At 36.4% G+C, this 16525-nt stretch overlaps 6 protein-coding genes across 7 annotated transcripts; 2 read left to right on the top strand and 4 right to left on the bottom strand.

The window, feature by feature from the left end:
* Positions 1–1955: 1955 nt before the first annotated feature.
* Positions 1956–3689, top strand: LOC17880012 (gamma-glutamyl peptidase 2). Its single transcript, XM_006284342.2, has 3 exons — positions 1956–2340; positions 2989–3318; positions 3415–3689. The coding sequence occupies exons 1-3, from the start codon at positions 2026–2028 to the stop codon at positions 3523–3525; spliced, it is 756 nt and encodes a 251-aa protein (XP_006284404.1). The 5' UTR covers positions 1956–2025; the 3' UTR covers positions 3526–3689.
* A 438-nt stretch (positions 3690–4127) lies between these two features.
* On the top strand, positions 4128–5707 carry LOC17878489 (gamma-glutamyl peptidase 3). The gene is made up of 3 exons (XM_006284351.2): positions 4128–4592; positions 4994–5323; positions 5465–5707. The coding sequence occupies exons 1-3, from the start codon at positions 4269–4271 to the stop codon at positions 5558–5560; spliced, it is 750 nt and encodes a 249-aa protein (XP_006284413.1). The 5' UTR covers positions 4128–4268; the 3' UTR covers positions 5561–5707.
* On the bottom strand, positions 5670–9373 carry LOC17877419 (putative cyclic nucleotide-gated ion channel 9). 2 transcript variants are annotated; one of them, XM_006286114.2, is made up of 7 exons: positions 9045–9373; positions 8504–8599; positions 7740–8325; positions 7425–7637; positions 7018–7334; positions 6571–6919; positions 5670–6486 (listed from the first exon to the last, which is right to left on the bottom strand). In XM_006286114.2, the coding sequence occupies exons 2-7, from the start codon at positions 8560–8562 to the stop codon at positions 5809–5811; spliced, it is 2202 nt and encodes a 733-aa protein (XP_006286176.1). In that variant the 5' UTR covers positions 8563–8599; positions 9045–9373; the 3' UTR covers positions 5670–5808. The 2 variants fall into 2 exon arrangements, with proteins under 2 accessions (XP_006286176.1, XP_023633926.1); XM_023778158.1 differs by lacking the exon at positions 9045–9373 and having other exon boundaries at positions 7740–8344; positions 8504–8582.
* A 77-nt stretch (positions 9374–9450) lies between these two features.
* On the bottom strand, positions 9451–11103 carry LOC17878862 (probable mannose-1-phosphate guanylyltransferase 3). The gene is made up of 5 exons (XM_006284022.2): positions 11021–11103; positions 10781–10892; positions 10619–10684; positions 10293–10532; positions 9451–10222 (listed from the first exon to the last, which is right to left on the bottom strand). The coding sequence occupies exons 2-5, from the start codon at positions 10889–10891 to the stop codon at positions 9581–9583; spliced, it is 1059 nt and encodes a 352-aa protein (XP_006284084.2). The 5' UTR covers position 10892; positions 11021–11103; the 3' UTR covers positions 9451–9580.
* Positions 11104–11186: 83 nt separating this feature from the next.
* On the bottom strand, positions 11187–13447 carry LOC17877974 (1-acyl-sn-glycerol-3-phosphate acyltransferase 1, chloroplastic). The gene is made up of 7 exons (XM_006283934.2): positions 13322–13447; positions 13188–13231; positions 12826–12898; positions 12381–12578; positions 11861–12267; positions 11676–11777; positions 11187–11583 (listed from the first exon to the last, which is right to left on the bottom strand). Exons 1-7 carry the CDS (start codon positions 13362–13364, stop codon positions 11368–11370), a joined length of 1083 nt encoding a protein of 360 aa, XP_006283996.1. The 5' UTR covers positions 13365–13447; the 3' UTR covers positions 11187–11367.
* Positions 13448–14284: 837 nt separating this feature from the next.
* On the bottom strand, positions 14285–15553 carry LOC17878095 (early nodulin-like protein 3). Its single transcript, XM_006285369.2, has 2 exons — positions 15269–15553; positions 14285–14932 (listed from the first exon to the last, which is right to left on the bottom strand). The coding sequence occupies exons 1-2, from the start codon at positions 15453–15455 to the stop codon at positions 14556–14558; spliced, it is 564 nt and encodes a 187-aa protein (XP_006285431.1). The 5' UTR covers positions 15456–15553; the 3' UTR covers positions 14285–14555.
* Between the last annotated feature and the right edge of the window lie 972 nt (positions 15554–16525).

Genomic DNA, 16525 nt, shown 5'->3' with positions numbered 1-16525 from the left:
CCATAAATAATACGCTTATTTGTTAAATGGAATTAAGATATATGGTTAAAGAAACCTCTATTTTGAGTCAATCGATTTTAAAAAAGCTTTTATTTTCAGAAGTCTTCTATTTACAGAAAATAAAAAATTCTTCTATTGATAATTTGATTTGTTGCGAAATCATCCATAGGTATGATTAAACCTACAGTTGAAAATACCCATACTCTTTTTAAAAAATGTCATAGTCCCATGCTCACGACATTACGCCACTAGCACTACTGCACTAGTGCTAGCTCAGTAGTATAGTAACATCGTTATCTGTTGTTATCTGGTACAGTTTTGTGATTGTGTTATTGTCTTATGTATAGACCACACAAATCTTACCATACGAGCACTGTTTTATCCTTCTGCATTGTTCTTCTTAATTTGGTGGGACAGTTTTGTTGTAGTAACGTGGTTTGATTAATTGCCTTTAAACACTTTTATGTTATAGAGAGCATAATTAAAAAAAAAAAAAGATTCTATCCAAGTTTTGTTATATCTTAAATATTGCATTTTGTTATAAGAATTCATTTGATTCTTCATTTATGCTCTCGTAGAGTTGTAATCTCTTCGGTAATAATTCTGAAGAGTGTAATCTTATACAATACACCAGTACCAAAACAGGATTTTAGAACGAAATTTCTTCTCGACTGTATAATGAACTGAGGTATATGTGTGTTATTTGCCATGAGGCCCATATGACGACTAAGGAGATCCGACAGAGATATAACGAGATGCATGCTCTCGAACCCCTCCGGACTTGTCTCCGCCCAGCGAGATATCTGCATGGCCATGAATCTCGTGTTTTATCAATCTATCTTCTCCTCTCCGATCCAGATATCAATAATTCATCTCAAACAGTGTCTTTATAATTCAAATAGTGTGTTTATATTCAAACACTGTTTGAAATGAATAATTATTGATATATGGAGACGAACAATCTCTATTCAATATTGTTTTTTTTTTAATATTTTTTAATATTTTTATAATTAATTATATCCAAGGCTATTCAATACCAATTTATTATTATTATTATGCACGTGAAGAATATATATAGAATCAAACCATTTTGTGTAAGATAAAGCTGAGTGTGGTTGTGTGAATCCAAAAATCTTTAAGGACCAAAACACTGTTCTGAGGACCACAAGTCATTATTTACTATGCCCCAGTGCCCCGACCCGCTCTTCCCCTTCATTTTGGTTTTTATATTATAGTCGGTGATCCATTATTTCTTTTACACGTGATTTTTCGTAGTCTTGTTCTTTCAATTGCCGAAAGCTCAAACAACGATCCACGCACGAATAGAAGAAGAGAGAAAGAAAAATTAAAGAAACTAAAGCAATGCATGAGATATATATTTCTTATATTAGGTGAGATTTAAGCTTTTCATTCACATAAAAAAGTATATATACATTCTTTTAGTATAATAAATCTACCATGCAACACTCAACACCTACTATATATAATATATGCCTTCCCAATCTAGTCGTGATATGTGTGAGGATGTGACGCTATCATCAATGATAGGGTTATGATTTATGATTCACATTATCACATATATAGAATCAATGCCAAAATACGCGAGAAACACGTGAGGAATTGAGATGAAAACGAACAAATCAATCACATACTACTGGTATAACAATACTAAATTGTATATGGCTCAAATTAGGGTTTACCGGTTAAGTATTGTTATACCAGTTTCCCTCTTTATGTATATGGCTCAATATAAAAAAAAAAAAATGCATCTCACTTCCATCATTGGAAGCATACGCTTACAACATTTCGAATCCAAAAATTCAGAACTGATTTTGGTCAATAGACCAAACCAAAAACCGGTTCTTGTGGACCAAACCGAAAGTGTATACCTCCTTACTCTTTAGTCTCCTATAAAAATGCCCCAACGTAACTACACATGTCTCAATCCTCTCATCGATCATCAATAACATCTTTATCACTCTCTCTTTCTCTCTCTCTCTCTCACTCTTCCTTTCTCTCTTCAAAATGGTGAAGCAGGTAAGACGATACGCTCTGTTTCAGGCCACGCCAGATTCCAAGTTCGTGAAGGAGATGTACGGAGGCTACTTCAACGTATTCGTGTCGGCTTTCGGAGACGAAGGAGAGCAATGGGATCTTTTCCGTGTGATCGATGGCGAGTTTCCCCGCGACGACGATCTTGACAAGTACGACGGATTCGTCCTTAGCGGGAGTTTACATGACGCTTTCGCACAAGAGGATTGGATCATCGAGCTTTGCTCTGTTTGCAAAAAAATTGATGCGATGAAGAAGAAAATTCTTGGCATTTGCTTTGGCCACCAGGTTTGATATTATTATCATTATCATCTCGAATATTGTCATTTCTTCTATTCTTTAAAACACTGCCTAAGTATCACATATCTTTAAACTCTCCTGCTCAAAATATGAAGAATGTACATGAATACTGCTGGTTTGCCTAACTTGCTACTTAATTCTATAGTATATGTTGTAGACTAGTGCCAGACTAGATGAATCTAGTTTTTAATTATCCAAAGTAGTTAATTTAAAATGTTGAAATTCTAGTGCACGGTTTTATTTTATATTTTATTATTAGTTAATTTTTTTGTCAAAGTTCTAGTGGGGAATCATATTTTAAAAAGTGAAAATGTTATATAACATCCTCTATCTACTGTGAAACTGGAAAAGATTAACTACAAAACAAAAAAAAAACTGGGAAGAGTCAAACTATATAATAAAATATATTTTTTATTTTATTATAGCTTATATCCAGAAAGAAAAAATGATTTTTCTGAGAGAATTAAATGATATGTATAACAAAAGATATTTGGATAAAGAAAAACGATTATGGTGGCTGCTTGAATTAGTTTTTTTTTTTTGGTTAAAGGCTGCTTGAATTAGTTTCATCTAGGCATAGTTATAAACAACCCTCTAAACTTATATATCTTACGTTTTCATTTGCTTGGGATTTAGATAATATGTAGAGTGAGAGGTGGAAAAGTGGGAAGGGCTCTAAGAGGACCAGACATGGGGCTTCGTAAGATAAACATCGTTCAAGATATGATGGAACCTGGTGGTTACTTTGGTGAAGAAGTTCCCGAGTCTTTGTTGATCATAGAATGTCACCGGGACGAAGTACTTGAGCCTCCCGAGTCGGCCAAAGTCATTGGATACTCGGACAAGTGTAACGTCGAGATATTCTCTGTGGAAGATCACTTGCTTTGCGTTCAAGGCCATCCTGAGTACAACAAGGAGATTCTCTTGGAGATCATTGATCGTGTCCACAAGATCAAATATATCGAGGTTCGTCTAGCTAAAATGTTACCTTCAATTGGTTTTAATCCTTTAGGATCGGATCATATATATTGTATTAACATATGTATAACTAAAAATTGGTAGGAGGAATATTTGGAGAAAGCTAAGCGTACGATAGAAAAGATCGAACCAGACACGAGGCGTTTGCACATTCTTTGCAAGAATTTCCTGAAAGGACGAAGCCACTTGGTTTAAAAATACTCTACATTATATGGTCTAATTCCATTATATGGTATGGTGATCACATGTGGTGATCACATAATGTAACATATATCTATACTTTGAATAAATTACGTATAAGAAAAAAAAAAGTGGTTAATTATTAAGCAAATCGGAGTGTTTTGGAAAATAATAAATCAACTTGTTGGATAGATATTTCAACGATAATAATATAATGAAGTAATGCAATGCCACAATATTTATGTGGTCAGCTTTATCCCAAACTAGAAGGAAAAAAGTGGCCGTGATTACGATTCTTTTGTTTGTTTTTGGCAACACGCACTTATAAAGAGAGAAAAAAAAAAAAAAATCTAAGCATCAATAATTAGTGGGAAAAGTACAAAACTACAAATAAAGAAAAATTATTTTTGTAACAAAAAAAAAATGAATGATACCCTAACAAACACTAATGTCATTGATTAATGCATAATCCTGAATTCCTGATGACCAAATGTGTGATACTAGAATTAGATAATGAGGTGGAGTTGTTTATCTTTATGTTATACAGACAGCTATTACAACCTCATGTTTTCTCTATTCACCGTTATTTTGACTTTATGTTTTTTCCTTATTTAACCCAAAAAAAAAAAACCCAAAAAAATCTCACCTGGCGTGTATGATCGTGTTCTCTGTCGCCTCGTCTCTAACATTTCCCGTTTCCCCCAAATCTCTCGTCTCCTCCATCATCCGTTGATCTCTGAAGAAGAAGGAGCAGAAAGATGGTGATGGTGGAGCAGAAGAAGAAGAGGTTTGCTCTGTTTCTCTCGACGAGCGACTCCGAGTTCGTGAAGAAGACTTACGGTGGTTACTTCAATGTCTTCGTTTCTACTTTCGGCGAGGAAGGTGAGCAATGGGATCTGTTCCGAGTCATCGATGGAGACTTTCCCGATGAGAAGGATTTAGACAAGTACGATGGTTTCGTTATCAGTGGTAGTCCACACGATGCTTTCGCAGACGCCGATTGGATTATTAAGCTTTGCGAGGTTTGTCAGAAGCTTGATGAGATGAAGAAGAAGATTCTCGGCATCTGTTTCGGCCACCAGGTTTCTTTTTTCGATTTTTTTTTTTTTTTTTTTTGGGTTTCTTGTGTTTTCACTGTTCCTGATTTTGGATCTGATCGGTTGGATTTTTAGGGTTTTAGAAGAATGTGTGTGTTTATGGTTTACATTTTTGGACGTGATAAGCTGATCGTAGTCTTCTTACGTTATATTTAGCATATTGAATCAGATTTAGCTTTCATTTGTGGGTCAAAATAGTGGAATTAGAGTCAAATGCTTAGATTGCTGAAAATTGTAAATTATCTTCTTCAACATTGGCATAAAGAAATTATTCTTCAACTACTGTTGTTGTGTGCTACAATTTGAATTCGTGGTTTTGTTGATTCAGAGAGTGTTTCTAGATAAATGATTCTTTGTTATGAATCTCTTTCTGTTGTTGTGGACAGATAATTACTAGAGTCAAAGGTGGGAAAATAGGAAGGGCTCGTAAAGGCGCAGACATGGGACTTAGAAGCATAAGCATAGCCAAAGACAACGAAAAGCTACGCAGTTACTTTGGGGATGAGGTCCCAGCATCTTTAGCCATTATAAAATGTCATCAGGACGAAGTGTTGGAGCTCCCTGAGTCTGCTACAGTTCTTGCCTCTTCTGAGATATGCCAGGTCGAGATGTTTTCAATTGGAGACCACTTGCTCTGCATCCAAGGTCATCCCGAGTATAACAAAGAGATTCTGTTTGAGATCGTTGACCGTGTCCTTAATATGAAGCTTGTGGAGGTTTGTTCTTCTTCTCTATGATTATCTCTATTGTGTGCTAGATTAACATTTGGGATGTGTCTATGTCCTCAATGTTGTTAACTTTATCAAACTTATCAGTATTGCAATGTGATCCATCTTTCTGTTTGTTTGCTTTTTCAGCAAGAGTTTGCGGATAAGGCAAAGAGTACGATGGATACTGCACAACCAGATAGGAATCAATGGCAGAAGCTCTGCAAAACCTTTCTTAAAGGTTGATCTGAGCAAGTTTAGTTTGCTACCAAACTATGTCATATCTTTGATTATTCTGCCATATCATTTGTATTTTCTCTTCATCAAACAGAAAGAAACGCATTAAACAATCACATTCACAAACAACCATTTATATTAGCACCTTCTTCTTTATCTTAATGTTGCAGCACAAATCAAACAATAAAATTCAATCTGAGTTATACAGGTTATAACTTATAAGCGTTAATAGACATTAGGACGTTTTGTCAATTTGGTCAACAAGGATCATCAGCGGAGAAATCAGGCTCTGAAGGCTTCTGATATTTCACAAGTTCTTTAGTAGCCTTTGCTTCAATACGGTTCTTGTGGACTTTACGAAGTGCATTTGCAGCAAACTTTGACGCCAGGAACGTAGCCCTGATGCTAGTAACCGATCCTTCTCCTTCTTCTTCTTCTTCTTCTTTCCTGAGTTGCTCAAGTTTCTTCTTCTTTACGTATCGTCGCCATGCGGCTTGTATGAAAATAGCAGCCCAAGTCCTCCATTGTTGTGAGTAAAATCTAAATGTGTGCTGAACTTGCCTGCTGTGTAGTCTCCTAAACTGGCTAGCCACAAATTTGAGCTCATCAGCTATCAAAGCGAAAGCTTCTACTTCAGTTAGTGCCTTTGCGGTTCTGGTAGATGACGGTAGGTTGGAACCGGATTTGGGATCAAGTGCCCATGTCAAAAGCTCTTCCCCACAGAAATCTCCTTCTTTAAGCAAACTGCGGTTGAAGAAGCCGCTTCTCCCACCATCGGTAGTCACACTCTCAAGCCGACCACGGATAATGAAGAGCATCTCGTTGACTGGGTCTCCTTCCCGAACCAAATAAGACTTCTCCGTGTACAGACATGGCTTCAACCGCTCACAGATTGCATCCAGTAGCCTCTCATCCATATTCTCAAACAGAGGAACCTTTCCATTAAAAAAAAAAAAACAAGATGATTTTAGTTATAAATCAAGATTAGAAAAAGGCCTTTAAAATAAGATTCAACTTACCCTCCGAACCAAAGCCAGACAGAGATGGCGTTTGATATCTCTTCTCAGGTCCTTTGGGAGGTTCTGAACCAAATTTTCTTCATCAACTCCGCGTGTTTCCAACCATTTGTACTGGTCATATCGTCTGACCCGTTCACGCAATTCCGGTGGAAGCATTCGATGGTGCATCCACTGTTCTGAATCACGTCTTTTCACTCTCATTTCTTCAAGTCGGATTGTAAGGGATTGAAGATAAGTCTGCATGTTTCCGATGAGAAGAGCAAAGAGAAGAAGTCCAGCAATGGCAAGTGTTATGGAGAAAATAACCTCTCCAGGGTATGTACTGGTTTCAAGCCCTTGACCAAGAGTGCTGCATTTGACATCAATGAGGTTAATGATGCAACAGAGAGTTGTTATTACAATGACATGACACTTTTAGAAAAGACGAATGCTTTTAGCATTACATACCTGAGATTCTTAAGTCCCCACCATAAACAGAAGAAGTACTTAGAGACAAAGCTCTTAGATGAGACAATGCCAGAGGACAGGGCTCTTAAGTATATTCCAAAATCAAAAGGAGGATTATCACCATCAGTTGTATTAACTGGACAATTTATTTGAAGAACAGAATCTTTGATGGTACTCCAAGCTGCATAACCAGGCATATCTTCATTACCACAAAACAGGAAGTTTCTGGTACAGTTGTTCTGGCTAATACCGCAAGCCCTGCTCCAGCATCCATTATAGCGTTCTAAGGCTAATAAATACCATATTGCCCCAACAATCTGATAAAATATAAGTGAAAAACAAGAGAGTTATGGATGGATTTTTGGATGATATCAGAGGAGAAGGTACCAAAAATAGTAAGTACTGACATGACTTGCGAGCATGTAGAGTAGCAAGTAATACGCAGCACCAGCCCAAGCAGTTTCAGCAAAAACACCTGCTGTTCTCTTTAACTCTGAGCTCAAAGGATACAACCGAATGAACCTCGGAATATATTGAACTAAAATGATAGATCGCAGAGCCCTCTTTGTTGCCAGCACACTTGGACCTTTAGAAATGTGAAGAAATCGCCAAACTACAATCTGTAAAAACTCAAATAAATAACATATTGTAGCCATCAACGTTTGAAAGCAAAAAAAACAATGATAAAAGAAGAGAAGACTGGAGAGCATTTGTGTTATTACCTGTGGAAGTGGAAGCACAGAGAGAAAATCAATGATGAAATACTGCTGCAAATACCGCTTAGCTATCTGTGCAGGGTCAATCACAAGTTCGCCTCGGCCAAAAACACGGGAAGAAGGGGCAACAAAAGCAGTTCTAAACCGAAGAGCCATGTGAAAAAGATAAAACGCATCGGTTACTGTCCGCAGCGTCGTTGCTATGACAGCTAATCTCCGGTCTATGCCGATACATTTCTCATTATCCTTAACGAATGGAAGATACAAGAAGAGAGGATCCACAGACACAGCGAGAATGCAGGAAGTAACAAACAGCTTGTTGCAGAGCAAAAGAAACTTGTCCTGAGGATCAAATATCTTCTTCTCAGACACTTTGAGATCTTCTGGAAAAACAGCTCGTGAAACCCCCAAACCAATTGATCTTCCTAGAGACCAAAGACCTTTAGACCCTCTCCTAAAACCTTTCTTAAAGGAACCAGAAGATGCATTGTGGCCCTGAGCAGAACCACGTGTTGGTCCTTGTAAATTGAGTGTGCATCTGTTTAGACCTGAATCAGAGGTCTGGGAGTACCTAGAATCCATACTATCCAACCTGTGAAAAACAAAATAAACTAAAGATATCCTTTTATTTTCAAACCTGAAGTCAAAGGAATGGACTTTTTTTTTGCTAAAATGTTAGCAACATGGTAGAGATGTTTATCTCGGGCCAGAACAAGACTTTGATCAACTAGACACAATAATGAGAATCATTCAAATACATAGAGTTTTACCTTACAAACTTCTCGAGTTGGCCACTGATAACTTGTGATTTCACTGCTTTTTTTATCATGCTTTATCCTTGTGACTCAAACTCATGAATCCCAAACCTGTTTCTCCACACATAAGAAAATGTAATAAACAAAATTATGATCAAAATCATTTCAAGCAACCAAACTCCAAAAAAAAAATCAATATAAAAACCGACAGAACTGAAGCACCAAAAAAAATGCGATCTTTGTTTCTCAAAAATCAAATTCCGTTAATGGGTTTAAGAACATTCCATCCATAGTCGTTGACCTGTGGGGAATTCAAAACTTGAAAAGGAAACACCTTTTATCCCTTAAATCAAAAACATACACAAAAAGGCTACTAAAGAAAAAAAGAAGAACTAATAAATACTTCAAAGGAGACAGTTCCAGCATCAAAACGGCAGAATCTCAAAAGAGAGAAAAAAATGTCAACCATTATACAGCAATTGAGAAGTACAAAATGAAGATCATTCCACAACACAATGATAGGCAAAGAAAATTGAAAGGGAATGTAAGGACATACCGTTGAAGAACAAGAATGAGAAAGACGGTAGAAAGAAGTTACAAGTCGAATCAGCCGGAGACGAGATGGGTGTAGAAGAAGAAGAAGAAGAAAGTGAGAAATGGTGGGAGGAGACGAAGTCGTTTCATACAGACATTGAAAAGAAAAGAAATATATTGTTTTGGAGAAGAAAGAAAACTGAAAGTGTCTCCGTGCCGTCCGGGTCGGGTCCACCCACCCTTTCTGCCGTCACGTCTCTCACTCTTATAATCTAAATTACACCAAAAACTATAGTCTTATCTTTAATTAATAAAATCTCAGTTTGGTGATAATAAAACAAAGGCGCACATCCCCTTATCAATTATTAACTCTGACATTTTTCTCTCTCTCTTATAAGAATGTCTCTTAATTTTTTATGAACGACAAATATCAAAAACCTGTATAATTAAACTTTGCTTTAAGGATGGATCCCTAAATATTAATATTGTTTTTGAGTATTCCTACTAATCAAATCAATGTTTTATATTGTAAGAATCTACTAGAGCTCGTCTCCAATTTCACAGACCTTGCTCTTCGATAACAGCACCGCTGTTGTAAACCTCTGCATCGGCGACATGAACATCATTGCCAAGAACTGTTACGTTAACAACCCGAGCCCACTTACCAACGGTTGAATCCCACCCCACTATACTATTAGAGATGCACGCATGTTCTTTGATCCGAACACCGCGCATTACAGTACAACCAAACAATCTTACACCTGAATCAATCACGCATCCAGGACCAATCACCACATCTGGTCCTATCAAGCAGCCTTCTCCTATAGCCGCGCTCTCATCCACGACAACATTCCCGATTATGTTGTCGTCCCCTGTGACCAGTTCCTGCGAAGATTTCTCTCTTAAGGAATTAAGGTACATTCTTTGCCCGGTTATGTAATCTTTCGGCTGGCCAATGTCCATCCAAAAACCAGGTAGCACCATCGCGTAAAGCTTCTTCTCTGAGGCTATCTTAGGGAATATCTCTTTTTCTATCGAAGTTCGTCTCAGCTCTATCCTCTCGAGAACAGATGGGTTCAGGAGGTATATCCCAGCGTTAATCTTGTTCCCAACAAAATGATTCGGTTTCTCTACAAAACTTTCAACTCTTGATGTAGCTTCCTCTGTAACCACCACACCATACTTAGAAGGATCATCAACCTGTTAATAGTCAAAAATGTTATTAACAAATTAATGATTCAGCTTCAGAAAATGCTCTTATTTTCATTACCTTGGTCACCATAATTGAAGCTTCAGCGCAGTTAGTCTTGTGAAATTCGATCATCTCGAGCAACGGGTATTCGCAGATAACATCGCTGTTTAGTACAAAAAAGGGTTGGCCTGACTCATCGAGGAGCTTATCCCGAGCCAGAGCGAGAGGCCCTGCAGTCCCAAGCGGTTCAGTTTCTTGGGAAAATGTAATCTTAATCTCTAGCTTCTTCTCATACTCTTTCACAAAATTCAACATGAGCTGAGAAAAAAATAACAAAACGCAATGAGTATGAATAGTTACACCGTACACGGGATAATCAATTAAGGGCGAATATTGTACGTTACCTCTGGCTGTTGCTGATTGATAGCTAATACAACTTCACTCACTCCAGCAGCTTTTAGAGCTTCAATCTGCGAATGCATCATAATGAGGAATGAAACTGCGAAAACTTGAGCTGGCAGGACCGAGGAAGCAGATACACACAAAAAAAAGAAGCTACTACCTACCTGATGCAAAATCATGGGTTTGTTCCCAAAGTCAACAAGTGGTTTAGGCATGCTGAAGGTAAGTGGCCTCAATCTGGTTCCGAATCCTCCAACGAGAATAAGAGCCTTCATTCTACACATACATACTCATCAAATGATCATTCTACACAAACTATTTTAGTACATTACTTCAAACTCTCTCAACAGTCAACACACGTACACACAAAGCGTTCTACGAAGAGATCCAAATGAGAAACTCACATGGAAATTTTGGAATCTGGAAGGAAACTGTCTTCGAGGATTTTAATTGGAATCACCCTGTTTCCTTCCTGTGAGACGTTACAATGCGGCCAAGCAACTGATACGTATATTCAAGCCTAACCTCCCCACGAGAGATACTTCAATATAATTATAAACCGGAGTAAACTAGAAACAAAATCTGGAATTTTTAAATATTATACCAAAATCTGAATAAAACTTCAACCAAAAAATGACATTTTTCATTTAATTTAGTTATCATTAAGGGGGAATCAGAATTTTGAGTAAACAAAATCTCAACATATTTATCTTCTTTTCCACATGTAAAATTTATAGCTTCTCATTCTTCCTCAGCTTAAGAGATCCATAGATTCTGCAATCTTGCTTCTGGCCTCGTTGCAAAGAACATCCGCTTTGCTTCCATGTATTGGCTTATGGATGATCACTCTGACACTCCCATGGTTCAGTATTCCTTCACTACCTGTTGGCATGATTTTGCCTGTTCCCATTAGCGTTATTGGTACTACTGGAACTCCTGTCTTTGCAGCCACTGTAAATGCGCCTTTCTGTAATATCACAAGCCTCTCTTTATGTTACTATGATGTGCTAGCTAACACACATACCAAAATCTGATAAAGAGTCTTGAGATTGCGTTTACCTTGAAAGGACCTAACCGACCATCCTTACTCCGTGTTCCTTCTGGGAAGAAAAATACTGATGCTCCCTTCTTTAGGAGTTCCATGCAACGTTTTAAGCAATCCTATAAATTGCACAAGAGTTAAAGAGTCCATCTGCTTAAAAACAAACACTTGAAAATTGTGGGAGAAACAAAGAGTAACGTACCAATTGGCTTCTTGTATCCATCCGCTTCAAGGGAACAACACCCATCATGGACATGGCCCAACCGATAATGGGAATTACGAATATCCCTGTTTTGCTGATGAACTTAAAGCTTTTTCCAAGACTGAGAAGTGTGTAGATATCCAGAAAACTTTGGTGGTTTGAAACATATACAGCAGCAGTATCTGATGATGGCAGATTCTCCAAACCCTCGATGTTGATTTTGTAAAACGGATAAACGCTTATGGAAGCCCAGATTTTAGCGATGAAGTGATGGAATTTTCTCCTATAGCGATCGAATAGAAGGACAAACGGGTGACCAACTATCATCAGGACAATGAGAAAAATGGCAGAAATGCCAGCAACAACACAAAAGCATATCCCTCTCAGTCTTGAGCTCAACTTAATCTCTGCACTTCAAAGTTGAAAGAAAAAGAAGAATTGTGTATAGAGATAGAAACAAAGTTGTAATCCAGCAAAACAGACAAAAACATGTTCACAAAGGTTTAGCCAAAAAAAAAACCTGGTTCCGGATAAGAAGATTCAGGGGTTGCAGCTCCTGAAAGTAAAAGATCTGATCTCACAGTGATAGTTCTTGCCAATTCACTTGATGAATGTGATTTCTTATCATGAAACCTGTAAGGACCCCATCTTAAAGAGCGGGTACACCATTGCACGCCTTTACCCCTTGCTTGGCCCAATGATTTTCCACCCGGAACAGCTAAAGAAGAAACACGGAAAGGAAAGCAAGTAATGATTTAAGAGATCCATCTCACGTCAAAATAAATAGTTGAATAAGTGACTCAAAACCAAAATGAGTAAGTAGTATATAGAATCCACAAGTGTTCATATATAACAAAGAGTGATTGAATTGATATCAGTAAGAGAACCACATCAAGAATAAAAACTATAGTTTCCAAACTGAAGAGAGTGCAGCAGATATATAATAATCATTTTGGTTGCCTTACCATGAGGGGAAGTACTAAAGCTCACCATACCATTCGAAATACGACCAAAGCAACATACTTTATCCCTCGAAATCTGCATCTCCAAAACAATTTCACAGAACTAAGAACACTTTGAAGATATCTTAATGTTCATTGTTCAGCTAAATCCAACTTATCCAAAAGCAGAGTTATTTCAATTTAATGTTCAGATTTAAAAATGAAGAGAACAAACTTGGTAGTTGACTTCAAAAACATCACCAAGTTAACAATTAAGCTTCCTTTTCAAATTATACTTTTCACTTTACATCATCTTCTCAGAAACTAAATACGAATCAAATACAAAAACAGTAAAGAACCCAAAAAAAAGAAGACGAAAACGTTACCCGAATCAAGGATGACTGTGATGAACAAATCGGGTTTCCATAAACTGAGAACATGATTAAGAAAAACAAGTTATACAGAAGAAACAGAAGTTACAGTGTCCAGAGATAAGCTGAAAATTGAAGAAGAAGCATACATGGAGGGTGTGAAGAGATGCTCCGAGCAGAAGCGACATCCATGGCGGAATCTCGAGCAAAAACATGCGTGAGATTTGCTCATGTAATCCGTGTCATCATCATCTCTTCGGGCTTATCTCAGAGGTTTCGTTGCTCTACTGTTTTCAATTTCTAAACATCAACTGTCTGTCGTATTTCTCTGAAATGCGGCGGATTGCACTTTTACCGTTTGTGATATAACACTGCATGCCGTTTTCGAACGTGCAGGCCTTAGTATAAAATTAACGAGGCCTTTTTAAGTTATAGAACAATGGCCCATAAAGTGTGAATTCTTGATAATTTTGGATTAAAGCAGACAAAAAACACTCATCATCAACCTTAGCATTGGCATGTTAACTTTTTTTTTTTGTGACATTTTATTGTATTAATATTGTTTCATAAATTAAATTTTAATGAATTTAACCGTAGAGATTTATGAAAATCTTTATCAACCAAAATTTTAATTTCTGAACAAAACTCTCGTATTATATTTACTACTTTTACGTATGTGTCAAGAATTTAATATTGTACGGCTTTTAGATGACAAGTTAGTTCAAGTCAAAGAGATATATATATATATATATATATATTAATATACGTATGCGTTCCTTCTCAATGTTCTCATATCAGTTTTGAAATCATTAAAAAAAATAAAAATAAGTAGAGATAATTTATTACCATAACGGCATTGGCGTTAATTAGCAACAAAATCATAGACAAACTAATCTCAAAAATCAAAATGTAATTTGAATAACGTCGTAGCATGAGATTGAGAGGTATTCTCTTTTCCTTTCGAGAGACAAGATTAGCTTTGCTTTAATTACCACATTTCACAACGCCATTTAATTTGGTACATAGAATATACTAGTACTTTCTAAAATGTATCCTAACCCCATTAAATCATTAATATATATTGTGTGGTCAAAATCTCTTTGTATTAATTATCGAGTCAACAAATCTCGTATTTATTGACTGACGATATGTTTATATATGGAAATTAAAGAATTGAAAATACAGAATCGCAAGAACAAAAAAGTTTTTGATAGTGAATAACTGAATATCCCAAACACTTAAACGCAAACCAGAAAGAGAGATCTTTTTATGATGATGAAAACTAAGGAATCAAAAATCTTGAAAAATTAAACTAAATTTTGCTAAAAGTTGGAAGAACTCAGTAATTAAAAAACCTCATTCTCTCTCGAGCGAATCCTCTAATTATGCCATAGCCAAACCAATCACAACTGCGGTGATCAAGAACCAACCGTTGCCAACCTTCAATCCATAAGCAGCGTTATGGGCTGGGGCAGGGGCTGAGACTGGAGTTTGAGCCGTAGGACTAGCAGGAGAAGCCTTCGGAGCGCCAGCGCCACCACCACCGGATTTGCGTTCAGACAAAACAACAAGAGTAATCTTTTCGCCTTTTGCGCAGTTGCCAGGAGCACCACTGATGAAGAAGTAAGGGCCAGATTTGTCAAGCTCAACCTTTGTGACTCCATCATTGTATTGCTTCAAGGGCTTTGCTGTGTTACAGCTATCGTAATCTTCTTTCGTCACTTGTAGTACTGAATCTACCTTCATGTCGTACTTCCACACTATGTCCACATGCACAAATTTATATATATATATATATATATATATATATATATATGTTAAACGTTAATTAAAACCCTATAATATATAATAAACAATATGAAACGAAAACAAATAAATATAAAAACTTTTGTTTATGAACATTTGTTTCAGTTTTTGACAATAATCTTGCATGATTAGGTAATATAATCCACGATTTGGTAATTGGTATGATAAGCTTTGTGTGATGAAAGCATTGGGATCACATAAGAATCAAAGCATACATGTAAGTATATAAGTATTATCGGAAATATAAATGAATTAAAAGAGCTAGAGAGGAATATGTGGATAGTACGTACCGAGGAAGTCGCCAACTTTGAAACGATTGTTCTCAGCCCAGTGGTTGAGAGTGTTGTTGGGAGAATCAGGAACCTTCCACGATCCCACGGATCCGCCGACCAGAATCACCCTCGGGTTGGTTGCACCATGGCTCACTTTAGCAAACAAGAGGAAAACAAGGGTCAGAACTGGAACTATGATTCCCATTGTTTTGTTTTCTTTTTTGGCTTACTACAAACTGCAAAAATCTCCTTCTTTTGTTTGGTTTGAGTTTGTCACTCGTTTTGTATCTTGTTTTTCACTAATAGGTGAAGAGAATAGGAGATGGTGGATGCTGTTTATATAGCCTTCATATGTGTGGTTTGGAGCTAGGTTTGGCATATCCGAACCGAGTATCATAGCTAGTGTGTAGTAATCTCTCTCTGATTTGCTAAATAAATGAATGTCCGTTTTCACTCACTTTTTATTTTATTTTTATTACAAAACAAAATGTTCCAGAAGATACTTTAATGAATTTAGAAACGAGAACAAATATTTTGTTTGACTTCGTAATAAATTTCGATGAGTTGTCTAGACCAAATATAGATTTTGTTAAGAAAAAATATAATTGTTTAAATCTAAATAAATTTATCACAGAACTATACATAGATTGTTATAAGATATTCTAACTTTTTTTTGGTAGTTTATTAATTTAGTAGATTTTTTTTTTTTAGTAGATTAATTTAGTAGATTTATTACAAGTGTTTCTGTTATAGGTTTTCTTTTCTTTAATTTTTCTAAAAGAAACAAAAGTAAAACTTCATTATGAAATTAGATTTATTGACGAATTTATAAAATTTGAAATTGTGTCGAATCTAATTTACATAATCTTAAAAGCGTACGTTTCCCTCTCACCTATGTTACTAGAGTAATTTATTTATGTCAAGCAAAAACGATGCACACGCCTAGGTATGAAAAATGTTCGGGATATATGATTTGATGGGTCACGAGCCGTTGTGGTGGAACTGGAGAACAAAACATTTTTAATGGCTATTTCAGCTGGTCCGTAATAAAAGTTGGTAATTAAGATGGCAAGATTTACCCACTAACATACGTTTCATTTTAAATACGCAAACGCAAGTGTTTTTTTTTTTGTTTTGTTTCTATGTGTCATAACGTACCAACGAGTACCAGTTACATTTTTCTTTTGCTAAAAGCAATAACTTTAATAATCTTGTTTGAGAGTTATATTTTGAAAGACACCAAACAAGAGAAAATTAAACGTCTTCTTTCATTTA

The sequence above is a fragment of the Capsella rubella genome, unplaced genomic scaffold, assembly GCF_000375325.1.
Source record: "Capsella rubella cultivar Monte Gargano unplaced genomic scaffold, Caprub1_0 scaffold_7, whole genome shotgun sequence".
In the NCBI taxonomy this organism is placed as follows: domain Eukaryota; kingdom Viridiplantae; phylum Streptophyta; class Magnoliopsida; order Brassicales; family Brassicaceae; genus Capsella; species Capsella rubella.
Note: the sequence above shows the minus strand (reverse complement) of the source record. Positions and strands in the feature narration are given on the sequence as shown.